General features: G+C 40.4%; 1 protein-coding gene across 4 annotated transcripts in view; it reads left to right on the top strand.

Moving 5' to 3' along the window:
* arhgap24 (Rho GTPase activating protein 24) overlaps positions 1-19192 on the top strand; it is a 59998-nt gene that overhangs the window by 31647 nt on the left and 9159 nt on the right. The window contains exons 1-2 of one of the 4 annotated variants that reach the window (XM_054612661.1): positions 1437-1852; positions 16599-16721. In XM_054612661.1, the coding sequence (XP_054468636.1) occupies positions 16616-16721 (106 nt within the window). In that variant the 5' untranslated portion in view covers positions 1437-1852; positions 16599-16615. Of the gene's footprint in view, positions 1-1436; positions 1853-8243; positions 8396-13186; positions 13414-16598; positions 16722-19192 lie in introns of those variants that run through there. The other 3 variants (XM_054612659.1, XM_054612660.1, XM_054612658.1) reach the window with 3 other exon arrangements.

Raw genomic sequence — 19192 nt, 5'->3', positions numbered from 1 at the left:
AAAAATGACTCAAACTGCAGAGTGAATGATGAAGCCCATTTTTCATTAAGCCATGATTGATCAACCACTAAATGGTAAAAGGCAGCTGCAACAACAACACAAGAGCATATTGTGTAGGTTGAGTGGACATGCAATGTTGCCTGCTCCACTTTTCATATTGTGCACGGCAACAAAGTGTTCACAAAGCTGTCAGATAATGAAAAGATGATAAACTAGCGCCTTGTGGTGGTAAAAGGTTTTGTGTCTGAGCTGTGAAGGACAACAAATGGTGCGGAAGATATTGAGAATGAAGAATTGAGTCAAACAAGACACAACCTTGGAATTTTCCCACACATTTATTTGACCCATACATACATTCTTTGCATCTCAACCAGACTCTCATGCGATGCGTGGTTGAACTGCTGATTCAAAAAAGGATTTTTGACAAAAAGCAGGAGGTCGGGGAATTCAGCATGTCCGAACAATAAGCTGCATACCTTTGTACGTGCGAGACGTTGTTTGGAATATCCGCCCCATTCTCATCTACGCTCCTGTAAGACAATTCCAGGAGCTGCTTCTTCCGTTCTTGTGCGTTATTATTCCCGTGTGTGAGAGTCTGCATGAGTGACATCCTCTGGAGGAAATGCACTGAAGTCTCAGGCCACAGAGAGGGACGGGACAGGAAGCTCAGATGCTTACACAACAGCCTTAGGGATCGGTATTTGACATGTCACATAGCGTCGTCCTCCATTAGACTCCCGCTCTAACCCCCGTCCACAACCCCTGATCCCATGTATCAGGTTGGCCGGGGCGCAATTCGGCCTCCGGTGAGGTTTCAGCTTGGCTACTACAGTATGTTTGTCTGCTGGGGGACACTTGACTTGAATGTTCAGACCAATGGTATGTAAACGGATTTATGTCTGGATAAATATTTAGTCTCCACACTACCCCGTTTCTTCTGAGTAAAATTAAACAGGTAGTGTGTCGGTCTTAAATCCCCCCCTTCATGTCCAGGTTCAAAAGGGGCCGCTCTCTGCCATTTGGTGTAAGTCAATGATGTGTGGTTCGCCTTCAAGTCTGGGTCAGATTGAAAAAAAACACCGATAAGGAGGCCATTAAAGAGCCTTCCTCCAACAGAGAGAAACCCCCGGTGTCTCTGGGCTTCTTGGCCACCGGTAGCAGCAGCAGCCTTGTCGACCCCTTTTCACGGCTGTATTTATAGAGCGCTGTGGATGAGTCATTTGGCAGAGTGCCCACTCTTCGTTCACCAGATTTACAGGTCCCCACTTTGGGGAGGGCTGCTTAATTTACAACGCACCCCTCCCCCTCCCCCTCCACCTCCACCAGCAGCTCCCACCCCACCCCTCTCCCTTCCTTACAGAGACCATCTTGCCTTCAGCTTGCTGTCTCACTGGGTTTTCATTCGGCCGCTCGCTTTTCTTTCAGCGTGTGACTTAGAAAACATGCTTCCTCTGCTCTTTCGGCTCCTTTTGACAGAAGTACATGCAGAGGAAAGGCTTCCTGAAAGGCAGACAGAGTAGCCTGAGCCTGACCTCGCCTGGGTGCTGCAGATTGGTGTGTCACATTGACCTGCCATTGACTTGACAGAATGAAGTTCTAGGGGAAAGAGTTATAGGTAAAAGAGGGAAGCGAGAGGCAAAGGAAGGCAGGGAGTGGAAGCGTGAAGTGTGTGTTTGAGCAGAAACAGAAGTAGATAGATTTATCTGTGGCACCGAAAAACAAGAAACAGATGAAGAAGTGGCACCGGGGGTCCGGCGGTGAGCAGCGACAGCGTGGCCTTTGCTCCCTCAACCTCCAGCTGAGAAGGGGGCACGTCTTCCTCTGCACCGCATTGATCTTAACTCCAACACAGGTCTGTCTCTATGCATTCAACAGTAATGAATACTAACACGTTTGCATCTGGTTTGGAATGATGGCGGCGATATTATTATTAACTTTGCGCTGTTTTAAGTTGCAGTTCCGACTGAAGGAAGGGATGAAAGGATTTCTGAGACAGCTTTACTTGTCTTAACAACAAAACTCTGTTCTCATTGAGAAAGTATCTTTCCCTTATATCGTCCATTCATCATGTCAGCAGAGAGGTGTTTTACAAGTTACAGTTAGTAGCTTGTGTTTATTGCAGCTGTGATTTCAGACGACCAGTTTATGATGCTTGCATTCCTATTTATTGCTGCTGAGGTGATGCAGCTGCAGATTACTTTTTATTGGACGAGAAGACCAACATTTCCAGACCTTCTCTCTGACTAAATGAGTAATTCTTTCTCGCAAAATGTTTAATTTTATATGCAATGATATCTTCTCAATAGGGGCTTGTCATGTAGAACTTTTAGAAAGGATGGGAACGGCCATTAATGAAATAATTAATTACGCTGCAGTTCAATTATATATATATAGTATAAAACTCTAATACTTGTAAAAAACGAAAGTTAAGTATCAGAATTGATGCATTGATTCATACACAAATTCTGCAGTATATTACCCACAATGCAAGTCAACTACCAACAGTTTGGTCAGAGATCCGGGTGTGTGAGGCTAGCTGCCAATGTTGGCTCGAGCCGCTAACATCAAGCAGAGATGAGGATCAGTTCACAAAAGGCTTTAGACAACATTTTTCACATATGCAGCCAGACACCAACAAACCACATAGGCATTTCTCATTAGCTCCTCTTTTATGTTTTAGTGCACTGCACCCTTTTGATCATGACACATGAATTAGGAAAACGTATATATAACATATTTCAACTCAACAAAAGCAAGAGTAAATACAAAGTTTAGGTTTTTACTACACACACTATTAACTTTTTAGTACTAAGCAAGACTGACTTCACAGAAATGATGTGAATTGGATTCAACCACCTGAGCTATTAGAAATAACTTTGTATAATAGCTTAAGCTTTTTAAAGCATATAAGTAGGTAAATACCACACAGGTGTGGTTGTACAAGATATGTAGCTTTAAAAAAAACCTTGCAAGAGGAGGGAAAATCATGCTAAGGAGAAAAACATTCTCATAGCTGGATCACATTTCACTTTGCTTCACTGCTTGAGGCAGATAAGCGAACACGCTGCTGAATTCATGGCTCCCAGGCTGCCTGTAAATCCATCCTGGTAAAGACGTTCTCAGGCAGAACAATCTGAAGCAACATGTGTGAGAAAAGGAGAAATACTGTGAATGTCCCAGCAGAAATGAGATTTCAAGAGCTGTTTTGGTAGAAAGCACGTCGGAAAAATCTGCTTGTTGAATTCAAAACATATTTCATTAGTTGCCTGTTGGGAAAGCAAGTAATAAATGATGAGACAATAAAAGTAAATGATCGTTGTTATACTGTGACCAGCTCTGTTCGACATTCAGATTTCAGACTGCAATGTTGAAGTGATCCAGTGTGTTCACAGGGTCAGATGGGGTGATACCAAAGAGCAGAGTTGATACAATTAATCCCAAAAAATGGACAGAAAGTTAATCGATTCATTGTTTGAGTAAAAGTTAAGGAAAAACGCCAAACATTTGCTGGTTCCACATGTAAGAATGTGCTGCTTTTTGTAGTCCTACATGATAATGTACTGGATACCTTTGGGTTTTGGACTGTTGGAATACAAAGCAATTTGAAGACATCACTTTGGTGTGTGGAAAATTGGGATTTTTATAGGACCAAAGGATTAATTGATACATTGAAAAAAGCTGCAGATTAATCACTAATCATACAATTATTAGATGTAGCCCTAAGACCACTTCACTTTTGCCATAAAGGGCATCAACATTATATACAATGTTGGACAAAATCTTCTGTTAATCTATACATCACTGTACACTCATTTCAAAAAGCACTACAAGCATGTGTGGTAACTCAGTAGCGACACCGGTGACTTTAACTAACGACAGCTTTATTTTAGCTTCAGAGAACAGCTCTGAACCGAGAGAACCCACCGAACAACATCAGCAACAGTTCAGCAACGCACAAAGAGCTAACCCCGTTGTCAGCGTTTCTCTGTCTCTCCACTTAGATCACCACCAATCTTTCCACCCCTGCAGCCCTCTCAGACTGACAGTGCTTTGGCCAGCTTTGTCAGAGAAAACAACGCGGATGTGGAGCGGCAAAACAGACAGGACTGCTGCGATGGCCAAAATGAAAACGCGCTTATCTCGCTGAAGTCCATTAGCTGTCTAAATAATTGCGAAGCTAGTAGATGGGAGTTTTTTGTGTGTGCAGAATCAACTATCAAAAGAAAAAGTGGCACAGACAGACACAATTATGAGTTTATTACACAGTGACAGGGATGCTTTCGCTCTGGGAAAAACAAAAAATGTTGTAATTTATATTCCACCTCATCAGTCACCACAAAGAAATATGAAGTGTTAGAAAAAGGCTCACGCAGGTTGGTGACTGATGGACGTCTCTCTGCTCTCCATCAACAATAATGTTCACCTCTGACAGGCCCTTCAATCTCCCAAAGCAATCAAACAAATGAAAAAGGTTGATTGATGCTTCTGTGACACATAACCAACGTGAGTTCATCTTGAAAATGACTTCAGGTGAATGAAAATCAAAGGAAACATTTGTCTTAAAACTCAGCTGTCAGGATCTTTTTTTTCCTTCACATTTTTGTTGCATCTCTCTGGTTAAAGGTCTTCACCAACAGCATTTCCAGCCAGACTCAAGTTATTTATGTTTTTTTCTTTTTGATCCTCCCTTGTTGCCGCTTCTCTTTGGTTCTCATGAGGAAAGACAGAATATGTAAGCAGCCAAACACCAAAACAGAAGTCAGAAGGTTTCAATAACCTAATTTGAAAAGTTCAAACATCTCTCCCAGAGGCCAGGCTGACTCAAACTACCAATTTTGGCTGTGGGGAGTGCAGGTGTGCATCTGCCCTGAAGCCCTCATCAGCGCTGAAAGGTGATATTAGCAGGTATTAGTGAGCCGAGCAACAGGTACTTTGTCAAGTCCGCTCCTTGTTTCATGCTCTGGTCTGGTTAAAGGGAGGTTCAGTCCCTTTTGCAGAGTGCCAGGAAGCTTGTCTGCGTCTATTCTTTCTTGGTAATTAAGATGAAAGCTGTAAGATCTAAAACAAAGCAGCAGATTGAGGAGAATGACATGTTCTCCTGCTGGGAAAAAAACCCCTCTTGAAACATTACCGTACAATAAGGCATTTAAGCAGCAGTATCCTTATCTACATCTCTCTGTGTGTGTGTATGAAGCTTAGCACTGACAACATCCTGCGTCAAAATCAAAACAAATTTGGATATCGGACAAACATCATGGGCGATCATCCGTTTAAGGTCACGGAGTTCACAACAAGTATGAATTCCTGGCATGCACGCCGCACAGATTTACAGTCTCACGGTCACGAGCGTATGATATATACACTTGTCCAATCGGGGGATCTGTCATAGTAAGATGTGTTTACATAACCGTGAGGATGCCTACATGTTTTACACGGACGCACAGCTTCACAAGAAAAACACAGAGGGTATAACTGTTGGTTTAAAGTGTGTCTGGCTGTACATGAGTTCTCTGACATTAATACGGTGATGATACCGGGCTTAAAGGTTCATTCAGAAACTTCTGCCAGCTTTGACTTTAGAGAGCTCTCCTGCAGAGCCGCTCTGGGTTTTTTTTCTCTTGGATCTGTATGCACCGCACCTTTCCAGAAGCTTCCTCTGCAGTATCAGTCTGCTTGTATCATGGATGTTATGTTTCAGCCTCCCAGAGTTGCGTGCAAGTGTTCAAGTGACAACAGCTGCCAACCGTCACCAAAACTCAACACTCCTCAACGTTTTAATGGGATGTTAAGCCCCCAGTCAGTAGTCACCGAAGCTGTGAGTGCTCTTAATCGTTGACTCCTAAGGATTTTGGTATTTTAACAAACCTCAAAGTCTTGTCGTCCATAGTTTAAAGATGTTTTGAATTAACTTCTCGTCATATAAGTCACCACAGAAAGAAATAGGTTAAATATAATGCTTGATGTTTTTATGGCAATGGACCAGAGCTGCTTTAATTGTCAGTTGTGATTTATTTTTACACTTTTCAGTTTTTGTTTTTTTTGGCTTTCGAACCAAGTCAAACATTTAAGTATAATTCCAGGATTAGTTTTTTTTTTGTATTATTCTTTACATTTGCTACAAATAACATACTTACAGCCATTTTCCAACACAAACATAGTTTATATTAGGTTTGTTTGATTCACATTTCCTGCCTGAAGGCTACCACTGGTTTCCATTTCAGTGAAGTATGAACACCAACTTGAGGAAACTCGAAACTTTCTTAAAATACAGTATATTAACCATCACAAATTATGTAACCATGATGTACTGTAGTCTTGTCGTGTTTGAGATGAATTGGAAAAAGAAGAAGATTGCATTGTTAGAAACTGCCCAGTTTGTAGTAAATGCAGTGAAACAGACTAAAAGGCAGTCACATTTATCATTTTTCCATCCATATTAGTCTCGAGTCTTAATAATTATCACGCCGACTGATGTTCCAACACAAGCTCTGGACTTAAAGTCATGTGTGTGTTTCCTTTTCCCAAAGTTGAAATTGATTCCCCTTACATAATGGTATATTTACAGCTGCCTTGGCAGGACACACAGACACAGCTCTTTATTTAGTTGGCATGAAATCAGAAAGTAGACACTCTTTTTCGACTGACCCACTGCTTCCACCTGACTGTCCTCATGACAACTCATTAAAACCCCGTTCACTCAACAGCGAGGTATCATGTTTGCCTTTCAGCACCAAAGAATACAGAGAAGTTTGGAGCTGATGTGGCCATTATTCTCCATTTTTTCTGTGCCGTGATTACCTTCCTCCCTATAGGCGCCTGTAGAGGGACAGTAGAGCCAAACAACCCTTGTCCCCTTTGACCTCCCCCACTCCTATTCACTTTGTTACTCATTCAGCATCAGATGGTAATGGATAGCCATAGTAACTCTTAGGAGTCTGTGTTCTCCATCAGACAATGTCTTTGGGGAGGCTAATGTTGTGGTGTCTGCCCTCAGATTATGCCGATTGACAGGCAAGGACCACCGTGACACGAGGGAGAGAATTAGCCATCGATACCTTACTGGGGGTCAGGTGGAATGGGACACCCATTAGAGATACATGGGAAGATATAGCAGAGAGAGAGAGAGGAGCTATACAACAGGAAGTTGTGAGCATGACCAATGTTTCTAAAGTTGTAATGAGAGTTTAGGGTATTTGGATATGAAAGAGTAAGATTTGGTGTCATTCTGATGACTTTTTTTACATCATCATGGACCTTATTAAATGGAAAAGATAGGTGCATTTTGTCACTGCAACTTACATCATTTTTATTATTAATTAATCCGTCAAAACCAAAACAAAATGTCATTCCAATGATAACAAGGCAAAAAAAGTTTTAGAAGAAATTTTTAGAAATTGGAATTACAGATTGTTTGTGTTTTTGCTTAAATGATTCTTTGATTATCAACATAGTTGCCTAACTAATTTCCTCTTGATCAAGCAGTCCGCAAGTAACACATATTGTTCATTATTGACTAAGCTGTTGTGTTTCATCCATTAAATGTCGGAATTATTTTTTATAAAAAAGGCGTGCCCAATTTCCAAAATCCCCAACGTCACAAAAAAGTCATTACTTTAACTGTTTATGTTAGTTTAACTTACATTTTCAAAGTCTGCATTAATTGTTCAATCGTTTAATCAATTTAAATGAACCTTTTTATTCTAAATGTTTCAATACAATACCAAAAATACGTGATAATAGTAATAATAGTACTAATAATGTGGTATATTCTCTCTCACCACCACATGCCAAAAGTCAATATTATGCCATTATTATGGTCTAAACAGTTTGCGGTTGAAGATGTTAACAAAGCACTGCAGTGTGAATGGGACATCCTATATTTGCTTATGGGGTCATGCCCTGAGTCAAACCAGTGGCCTTTTTAAACCCAAGCCTTCAGAGAGATCTGCCTATTGTTCCCATTACAGTTCTTAAGAGAGGTATGTGAGTGTGTGTGTGTGTGTGTGTGTGTGTGTGTGTGTGTGTGTGTGTGTGTGTGTGTGTGTGTGTGTGTGTGTGTGTGTGTGTGTGTGTGTGTGTGTGTGTGTGTGTACTCCCCCACCCCCTCTACAATCCTCACCTCCCTCCCCTCCTTCCCTTTCTCTTTCACACCCTCTCAGCTGTGCTCACTCACTCATTCTGAGCCAGGCCAAAAAAACTGGCAGAGCAGCTCCTCCGTCAGGAACTCCCGTCCTCAAGTTAACCCAGGCGGCCGGGACTTTTGCAACCCACTCAGGGAGCCTCTCTTTTCTGGACTGCCAGAGATAGGAGTGTGGAGGAGACATGGAGGTGGTTCATCAGGCGATTCATAGTTTACCACAGTACGGATTATGTGATTTATTATCCTCGCATCAAGGTAACAATAAGTGTGTTCTTTGACTATTCTGAATCATCTATCTCTACTGCAAATCGATGGATGCAATTTTCGAAAAACCCATCCTACAGACAGTCTTTGTTGCAACAGTTGCACTTTGGTGATGGATTAGATCTTCTGGAGAGGTGATATCACTCATGAATGAAACAGACTCTGTGTATAGGAGGCGCCTTCATTTGTAAACCGAAGATGAAGAAAGGAAATAACAGTAGTTTTTTGTTTCCACTTTAAATACTCGTCATCATTCCGCATCGATTGAAGAAACATTTTTACATTGTCACTCGGCGACTGACTTCCTGTTCTGTTGGAGGTATTTATGATGTGTGGACTTCTGAGAAGACTATCCTTAGACACAATATTGAATCTCAACTTGCCCCTGCTTGCATGCAAACAAGAATCCTCTCGCAGACAAGAGAGAGCAGACAGTGATGAAGTCATGTAATCTCCCTCTGCAAACACACACACACTCACACACACACACACACACACACACACACACACACACACACACACACACACAAAAACTCTGGGAGAATTCTGACATATTTTGGTCATTTAAGGCTAAACAAGGTCGTTACAGTGTCTGCATTGTTTTCTGAGGCCAGCAGCAGCTGCTTCCTCCACTTGGCAAGCAGCACATTCAAAGTCTGGAAGAACATTTTCACAACAAGTCTCCCACAAAATGTATTCTGCCTCTGAGGATACAGAATGTTTTTAAAGTAATATATAATCCTTTAACACCCTCTCTCTTTGGGGCAAAGCCTGCCAAAAACAAACTTACCATTTTTCATTGTTAGAGCCTTGCATTGAGGTGAGCACAAGGTTTATCACATTGTTGGACTGCTAGACTGCTCTGACGGTAGAGAGAGACAGCATATTTTTAATAGGTTCAGGTTTATACTCTGCCCTGTAATGTACTGCACCTTAATCATTTTAACAACAAGGTGCTCGTTTTTGAAAACGACCACATTAAAGGAATAGTTTTACATTTTTGCAAAATGTGTTTATTCACTTTCTGGCCGAGACTAAGATGAGAGGATTGATCATTTTTATATCTGTTCGTTAAATGTGAAACTACAGAACAGGAGACAGTTGGATTAGCTTAGCATATAGACTGGAGGCAGGGAGAAACTGCTAGACTGCTACGATATATTGTATTCGTTAATAATGTACAAAAAATGAAGCGTTAAGTCAACAACTTAAAGTTTTAATGGGGTTTATGTGTTGAAAATTGCAATTGTTGTTAGCTAAGCTTCTCTCTTTGCTGTAGTTTCTTTATTTAACTGACACATTTGAGACCGGTATCAAAGAATACTAGAATATTGTCCATCTTCTCCTTTCAGCGATAAATACAATAGTCTAAGCAATACGCACAGGTTGCATGTTCATATTTATGTTACATTTTATAGTGAATATGATACTGAAATCTGGTGCTAGCATCCTGTAGAGGTGGCAGTGGATGTCAAAATATTGAAACTGTTATCTGCACAAAGTGAAACCATTTACTCTGTGATTCCTACCATCCCATGCAACACTATCCACGCTGTGGAATAGCTGCACTGCGTGTTGTTTTACAGGACTTCCTAACAGAAGTACAGGTCAGAGTGAAGTGTATCGGGGCTCCAGGTATTTGTGAGCAATTACAGCACAGTGGGACCCTTTGTTGTCTCCCACCTGTTTTTGAGCCATTAGTTAAAGACCAGTCTGCTGCTGGGTTCGGCCTCTTATTAAGGCTGGTGGTCAGAACTGGAATGAACAGTTGTTAGCTCTTTGAACCCAACTGTGAGTGTCATTATGACAGGGTGGCTGTAAATAATTGAAAAGTTAGATATAATTTGATATAATGCGAGGTTGTCAGTGATATATTACTGTTTTGTGTGAGGACTCACAATTCTTTAGAGGTAATGTTTCAATTTAGCCACATATTTCCTTTGTTTAATGCAGTATACAGTTTTGAGTTTGATTATATTAACCATCAGTCTGTGATTACGCTGTAGCATGATCCAGTTGGAGTAGTTTCCTGTATGTAAATAGCAGAAGTGAAGTAAACTAAGTCGTCACGTTGGTAGGAGGGCATGGTGAATAGAATAAAAGTTGAAATGTGAAAGGGTGCGCCATTTTCTCTTTTTTCCTGAACTTTTTTCAAGCGTGAGTCTCAAGGTGAATAGAAAAATCCTTCCTTAAAACAAGCCGTCCTCGGTCCTCTGTAACGCTGACAATTGTTCACCGCTGAGTTTATAAAAGTTTGGAGCGGTGTGCTGAAGCGTGGCGAATCAGGGGAATTGTGACAGCTGTCACGGTTGTCTCTTCAGGTACAGTCGTGCTTTAAGTGAAGAACCTCGAATGTCTTTGGAAGCAAACCCCTGCTGGAATTGGTCTCATTTAAGAAGCAGGGATTACGGGTTTTTTTTCAAAGACATGGAGAATTGTGTGCTGGAGAATAATACCTAAAGGCAGCATCACCACAGCCAGGAAAGAATCTGTCAAAAGGGGAGCCTCCAGTCATTTTATTCAGTGGACAGATATGGAAAATCTAGCTTCAGGCGACAAGTTGATATTTGAGCTGAATGCTTTTATCTTTTTATTTGCAGCTAATGCTTACTTGACCAAAATCCCGACGGCTGTGAAAGTTGCAGAGCGGGGATTGAAATGCTAATATTTGTTCTTCACAGGAATGTGGCTTTGTGTTTTTTCTGTGTTTATCTGTTTATCTGATGGTGGTTTTACCCTGCAGACAAATCATTGATTGACCCATTTGCGTCTGACAACAGGAGACAATGCTGCAAGAGTTATCTGGGAACGCTGTGTGTTTGCGATTAGGCTAAACACGAGTATCCAAACAATTAGAACTTTTGCAGAAAAATGCTCTTATAGTATTTGGCTTAAAAAGAGGTACCATAGAACTCAAAATCATCTTTGCCACGTATGCAAATGTCCACTTTTCATAAAAGCATGGAGCAGTTTATAGCACCTATGTCATTCACAAGCCGATGACTCAATCATTGCAGCAGCTAGACTATACTCTGCTTTTCCTGTAAACTCCTTTGGTGCCTCAGGCAAAAAGACACCTCTCCAAATATCTGGACATACACGCAAAGACAGACAGCATTATTTTGTTGTCACTTGTGTTGTCATCTGCTTCAAACAGCCTTCTGCTCCTGATATTTGTTTGTTTCTGTGATGTGCAAATGTGCTCAGATGAATATTTATACCAATAATAGCGGGTACAAGGCTACAGATCTGTACATAAGGAGAAAAATACAAATATGTTCAGTCATGAAGAGATCTCAGGAACAGCTCTCTCACTGGTTTAGAACGTTTAGTCTAGAAAGTTGTCCATGTACTATGTGAGTTTGACATATCTCCCCGTCTTTATAAACAATGTTGACAATTCAGCCACTGTGGAAGAAGGTTGAGCATCAACAGGAAATGGCAGAGAGGAACAGGAGTGCGTTGTAATAGCCATGGTATGCTGTATAATCCTGTTGCACGCTTGTTTAATAATTGTCTTTCAATGCGAGTAATGGAAACAGAAAGGGCTGATTGGTTTAAAACGTGGACAAAAGCCCTCGCGGGGGCAGCGGGGAATCACAATGGCTTTGCATGACAATCAATGCAAATGTGAAACTTTTGTGTGCCAAGCTGGCCAATAGGACTAATTGGCGTCACTGTGGAATCCATCTGACAGATCCACTTCTCTGATCAATACATTACCATATGACATTTTAAACAAAAGTCCAAAATGTGTGCAGGCTCATACAGTCTTGTTATAAGATAGTGACAGTAGCTTTTGAAAAACAGTGGTTAATGTACAAAGCACATGTTTTACAAGAAAGTGCATTTTTGCACACACAGCCTTACAACTTACTGCAAAAATAGCCTGCAGCTGCTGTGACATGGTAACCGGAGATTGTAGCTAAACAGACAGAAAGCTTCCTTGATTGATCTGTCACTCAAGGAGCACAAAATGCCAGCATAATATCACTGTCATCATTAATTTGAAGTTGGATTATTGCCTTTTAGCTATTAAAGTACGCATGGACACTGACAGTTCCATTTATGACTTATTTTAAATAATCTAAATATTTCCTATTGCATTTGTATCATTTTGATACAGGTTTGCAACACTACAGGAAAATAATTGTACCGAACAATTAATTGGACATGTTTTGATATGTTTAATTACACTTGATTGCTGTTCTTCACTTTAGCAAAGTTAATCATAAAGTGTTTGGAAATTGATTTTAAACACGTCATAGTCGTTACCTATAGCTTAAAGGGTAAAAGTGGTCATATTTTCTATTTTTCTTGTCACCAACACTATTAATACGTTTTTGCCCGTGTGGCCAAAGCCTGACGTAACGTATTCCTCTGTGCCTTAGAGCTCCACAAATAACTGTAAATACATAAATCAGCTATACGGCTGCACCGTGTGACATGTAACATTATTAACATGCACATGGCCACTGCAGTTTATTTCCCACTTACACACTATCATCCTGGTGCTGTAAATTCTCACTAGAACTGCCAAATGTGTATTAATCCACAGCTGAAAATAGTCCCCAATAAATGCACAATTTACTCCTGTTTGAGTAACATGTGCTAAAAACAACCTTGCCCCACTTTTTTAGGGGAATTATTAATTTTATTTTTTTATTTTTTTTAAATGTAAGCCATTCTTAAAGATGCCAACATTTTTAGTAGGAACATGAACCTTTGGACTGTCTTGCCTGGGACCCTTGAAAAAGCTTGTCGCGCCCCTGGTAGTCTCTCTCTCTCTCTCTCTCTCTCTCTCTCTCTCTCTCTCTGTGTCTCACACACACACACACACACACACAGTTGACACACCGACACATGGATATTCTCTTCCTCTCCCGATCTCTGAATTAAATCCACAGTTTTATCAGCAGATGAAGGACTCCGGGTTGTTTAGGTGAAGCACTGTCTTTGGAGCGGCGGAGCGTGTTTTTCCTCCAGCTGAGGAAGTCACATGTGTGAATGTAAGTGAGTGCAGCGTTAAGCTTTGTTGACAAATGGTTTCATTGCAATCTGTTGCGCGTCGCAGCGAGAGATGAAACGACATTATGAATATGATCCATGCGCCTGAGAGGTGAGATGAAGCTGACTCTTGTGTTTATGTTTTTAGTCGCAATGGTTCAAATATCAAACGTTTGAATATCTTTAACACCAATGCTGTTCTGCAGGATTCAAATAATAGGATTTGATTGACATAGTTAATCAATTGCGTCAACTCAGTGTGAAGTGTAAATGAATGAATGGGAGCACTGGAGACAATAGTAGTGGCTAATCACTGGATCAGGAACATGGACAGAGCCTCCTATTAATAGGAAATACTTGATATCAGATCATAATATGGGTCAAAACTAAAAAAAATGTCTTCTTTAATGTGAGAGTTTTTATGATGGATCTTCACTGTCACTGCAGGCGCAATGTGAATGGAGTGATGGCTGGATGTTATGCATAAACTGGCTGCAATGATATCTGGACACCATACAAGCAACATTCATCTGCTTTATAACAATATTGTGTTATCTGTGACTTTCAAACCAGAAAATGTCATAGCTGCTCTGTTATAAAAACAAAACAACAAAAAAAATCACAGATTGTTAATGGATCATTTTGTATTGTGACTGCTTTATTTACGACTGCAGCTGATGAACATCTTCTATCAATCTGCTGAAAATGTTCTCAATGTGTTGTCTACAATATGTCAATTACAAACGCTGTATATTACTTCAAAGGGATACAAGCAGCAGATCCTCACATTTGAAAAGATGGGACAGTGGAGCATTTGGGGTGTTTGTTGATCAGCTAATCTTTTCCGGCTTAGTTCTTTGGAACAGCTTGGAAATGCAAAGACGTAAAAGTAATGTTAAGGATAATATCAGTGATTCTAAAGAGTATATTGACTTTTATTGTCATCCTGAGCCAATAAGCCAGAAGATCTAGTTTCCTTAAATGGCACCAACAGTGACTTCTTTGACACAAACAAAACTCACTAAATAAATACATGCCGTGTGTTTATAAAGTGGATAAACATTGTGAACGTGCATCTGCTGCCTGCTTAATGAGATCTCATTATGACTGACAGAGATAAATTTGCAGGCTTACAGCAGCATAGAGTAAAGTGCACACAAGAGACGAAGACAAGATAAAAAATAAAAATGAAAATATAAAAAACAAGTATTATAAATAAGCAATAAAAAAAACAGTAGAGAATCAACAATAACTGAAATATTATATTTACAGACAGAAAAAAACTATTTTAACTTTTTTAACTATATTGCACAGTGTAATGTGTAATGTATTGCACAGGTTTTTATTGTCATGTTATTATTGTCATGTGTCATGTGGTCTGCTGGGAGCAGAGCTGGTTGTGCAAGAGAGCCTCAATATCACGGTCAAAGTGTGGCTGTAGATATTAGCTGTACGAGTTATCATGATTAAAACGTTGACAATTGTGTGGAACTGGTTCACATCTGGAACTGTTGTCAGAGCAACAAGTCATGAAGCCCAAACCTGGAAACATGTTTGTTAATTCATGATAATAATGAACTTTTATTTAAATCATTTGTTGACATATACGTGCGCTTGCATTTGTACCAAAGTGTCTAAAACTAAGTTTGCTTTTTATAATCCCATACTAATGTTTTGAACTTCCCTTCAAAAGCCTGCATGGAATTAATGGATCTCTCGGTTTGAATCAGAAAACAGCTTAAGTATCAATTTTTCGCTTCATTTTAAGCCATTAGGACTTCATATTGGTAAAGTGTCATATTCTGTTGTAGCAGTCTATAAATATGTTTTATATGCAACACACAGATCTCAAACCTGGAACAAAATCAATGGCGCAGGATCCCTTGGTGGTCAAAGTCATGAATAATTCAACAGTTGTGTGACACACCATTTGTCCCTTAATTGCTCGTCTCCTCCTATAATAGAGCAGGTGCATCCTTGCCACATGCCACGAGTCCTTGTTTGTTTGTTTGTTCCATCTCACTAAGGATGAAGCAGAGCGGTATTAATGGTTCTGTTGTCATGGTAATCCCTGCAACCAGATTCATTATGTGAAGCCGGTCCAGACCTTCCACTCCAAGCTGTCCGGTATCACATGACGGCAGAGTGCTCGTGGCCATTATCCACCAGTCGGATCCGGATAGCTGAGCCGGCCTCTAATGGAACACACACTTCTGCCCCGACATATAAACATTTATTTTGATTTATCACTGCAGGAAAGTTAAAAGGGCAGAGTGGGTCCAAAATTGCCGTACTTTTAAGAGACGCCGACTGGTTAAGTTCAAGTACATTATCCTGTCAGACAAGGACACTTTAAGTCAGTGCTGTGTCGGTTACCAGGAGGTCAGTAACTACAGAGTAATTGTTCATGCACTGGGCAATTTTGAGTGTTTGGGCTATTTTGCTTCCATAACATGACTTCATCAGACTAGTGGAAAGAAAAACATACAAAATGCACATTTAAGTGTTTGTTTTACTACTTTGTAAATTTACATCAGTAGTTTAGTTAGCATTAGATAATGCCTCATGTGCATATTGAAACATAACATTTCAGAAAACTTGTAATAGAAAAAACTATTATCTTAATGTAAATAATCAAATGGGGGAGTTTCTTTTTGATATCCTTTAATTCAAATATGTTACCCTACTCACCTGTAGTGGATTGCTAAATGGATGGTATTTTACAATCTAAAGGACGATTTCTCAAAATGAGTTGTTTTTCTTTCTGTGGCAGAAATTCCCACCTCAGTTGCACTTACATGCACCGGACTTAACAGTTTGATTCCTATAAAAATTCTGAAGGTTTTCACAGCCTGATTTATACAACATTTTATAGATAAACACATGGGAACATTGATTTTCTCTTGCTGTCGGCAGTATTTTCTGGATTTATGGAGTGGTAAAAAGAGATATCCCAAATCTTCTCTGTAAAAACATTTGTCAACATGGCTCTATCTAATGTTCAGATTTCTGTTCAAGAAATGTATGAAAATAAGCTAATATTTCATAAGATAATGTATCATTTTTGATTCTCCACACATGTAGGATTATCTTATTTTATCTTATTTACAATGAGAGTTTGAGGACGTTTACTGCAATCTACCGTATATTGTAATCATGTATGTTTCTGTCTCTTTCACTTAAACAGGGGCAGACAGAGAGCGGATGACAGCCAACCATGAGACCTACCTCCTTATGGCCAGCACCCAGAATGACATGGAGGATTGGGTGAAGACGATCCGCAGGGTCATCTGGGCTCCTTTTGGTGGAGGTCAGTATGCACGCACATGGGTGGCTTTTTAAGTTTCCAGTAGCAATGCAATATTCCGTCACTTTCGTCTCTGCTAGGTTCTTTTGAGCAAGGCCATCAAACTGTTGGCCTGTTGGCTGTGTGGTCTGATCCCACTGACAAAATGCATCTGTTATATTGCAGAGAATGTGTTTAAAGCACAAACCTTTTGCCGCCTTGTGCACAACAATAATGGTATAACCTAAATCTATGTGTTGGTGCACAGACGGGACTTAGCTGTTAGTTCCAGGTACAATACCCCATTTATCTTCACAATGTCTAGAGGTGATAACATATTACAGGGTTTTGCTTTTTTATTAAATAGTTAATTTTTTCACACAATATTTCTTATAGTACGGTATGTTCAAAGTTGTATCTAGAACAGGCGTGTTTCCAGAGTCCTCCTTTTTCCCCTCATTAATGATTCAGTTTAGACTGTGGGTGTCCATGTTGGTTGCATCACTACAATACATGACTTCACCATGACGAGATCACATGCGAGGAACGTCTGTGAAGCTTGAATTTACACTTTCGTGTATATCATCATCGTTCAAGCTTGCTTTCCCTTCCCATCCATCCTGTTCATGCTTATGCACAAAGGACATTGATTTGTTAAAATCAATTACACGCGTCAAATAAAACAGAAAAAACAATGGTGATGAAGTTATCAGCAAGTGCGCTGTGATTCATAGCTGACGTGCATGTTGTTGTAATTGTTCCTGTGATCAGTGCGGTGATTACTGAGTTCCCTGCTGCGCCGCTGAGTCTTGTTGTTGACTTTACCGGCTGACATTGTCCCACTTTGTGTTTTGAGCGGAGCACAAGTGTGGCATTTGAGACCGGAGCTCTTCTGTGACACAATGAATGGATGAGGCTGAGCCGGCCCCTCTGTTTTCAGTGCAGGGAGTTTGATGTCGATTGCAGTTCACTGCTCTTCAAAAGGACGAGCCATTTGTCAAAGATGCCAAGAGAAAGGTTTCTCCAAGCTGGAGCGGAGCCGGACTTTCACACACACACACACACACACACACACACACACACACACATACAGAGCACACACATATTCCAGGCTTTCACAGCAACAGAGACTGACTGAGCCCTGATTGGCTGGTCATTGCCCCTGAAGTGTGATTACAAATTTCTGGTTAGAGGGTGACAGACAGGGAGGGGAGCTCCCAAAAAAACCGAAGCCTGTGTTTGATCCACAGAAGAGCTCGAAGCGCCCAAAGGGTTTGCTGTCATGTTGTGCTGAACATTTGCTATGATGTTGAATTAATTACTGGACAGCTTGAACAAACAGTTGGACAAGGGGAGAGTTGGAAGTCATGTGCAGTTGTGGCCTCTCCATCTGGATCTTTGGAGATTTATTTCATGGTAACTACCAATTGTTTATTTGTAAAGATTTTTAATTTGAGCTGTAGTTGCTGTTGGATTAATGCTATGTAGAAAATTAAAAAGACTATTTTGAACTGTTAATGCTAAAACACATACTGTGTAGGTTACTTTTTTATTTCCAGCCATGTTCTCTAGATCCTAATGGGAGATTTTCCCGTTTTATTTCAAAAAATGTAAGGTCAGTCTGGCTTTTTGACGTTCAACAGCCACCGTTTTCAACTTAAACTACAGTTAATATTTAGTTTAGTGTAACACAGTAAATTGGATGTTTTCCTGCCTTCTGGTTGTGGATCAGAGTTCTCATGCAGTATATGACTCAGATTTGTTTGGGTCAGTGTGTAATCTGCACACAGTTGAGGCTTTTTTGATTCACTGTATATCACCAAAATCATGTAAAATTGAGCAAAGTAAGGGAGATGTTGATATCAGGATCATATCACATATTTCAGGAACATTCAACCACCAAACCACAGCAGAAGAATCAAAGACAGATAGGATGCTCAAAAGAGGCAAACATCTGACTATGTGTTGTTTTATGTGTGTGTGTGTGTGTGTGTGTGTGTGTGTGTGTGTGTGTGTGTGTGTGTGTGTGTGTGTGTGTGTGTGTGTGTGTGTGTGTGTGTGTGTGTGTGTGTGTGTGTGCAGGAGTTGGCCTGTTTTGCTGCGAGAATCTGAGTGTGTTGAAGAAACCTGCTGGATGTTTGCAGGGTGGAGATGTCACTCTTATGCAAACATACATACAGACACACACGCACATACAGACACACACGCACACACTTTTCATAACCGCTCCACACACACAGATACATGTGACCCAGGGAAAACACTCCCAGACTCATGACCAGAACTGTCTGGAGCGATGACCTCATTTTCATCCATTCATTTGTTCTCTCCTGTTCTCAGATGCTCTCTTCGATACGTGTGGATATATTCATCTTTCTTTACTCCGGTGGAACTTGACTTTTCTGTATTTCAGTCAGATCCAAGATTTGGGAAAATGGATACACAGCTTCAAATATTTCTATTGAATTTATTTACAGATTTGTGTTGCTGTTAAG

This window comes from Anoplopoma fimbria, chromosome 14 (genome assembly GCF_027596085.1).
Source record: "Anoplopoma fimbria isolate UVic2021 breed Golden Eagle Sablefish chromosome 14, Afim_UVic_2022, whole genome shotgun sequence".
Classification (NCBI taxonomy): domain Eukaryota; kingdom Metazoa; phylum Chordata; class Actinopteri; order Perciformes; family Anoplopomatidae; genus Anoplopoma; species Anoplopoma fimbria.
This window is presented reverse-complemented; position numbering and strand designations above follow the sequence as displayed.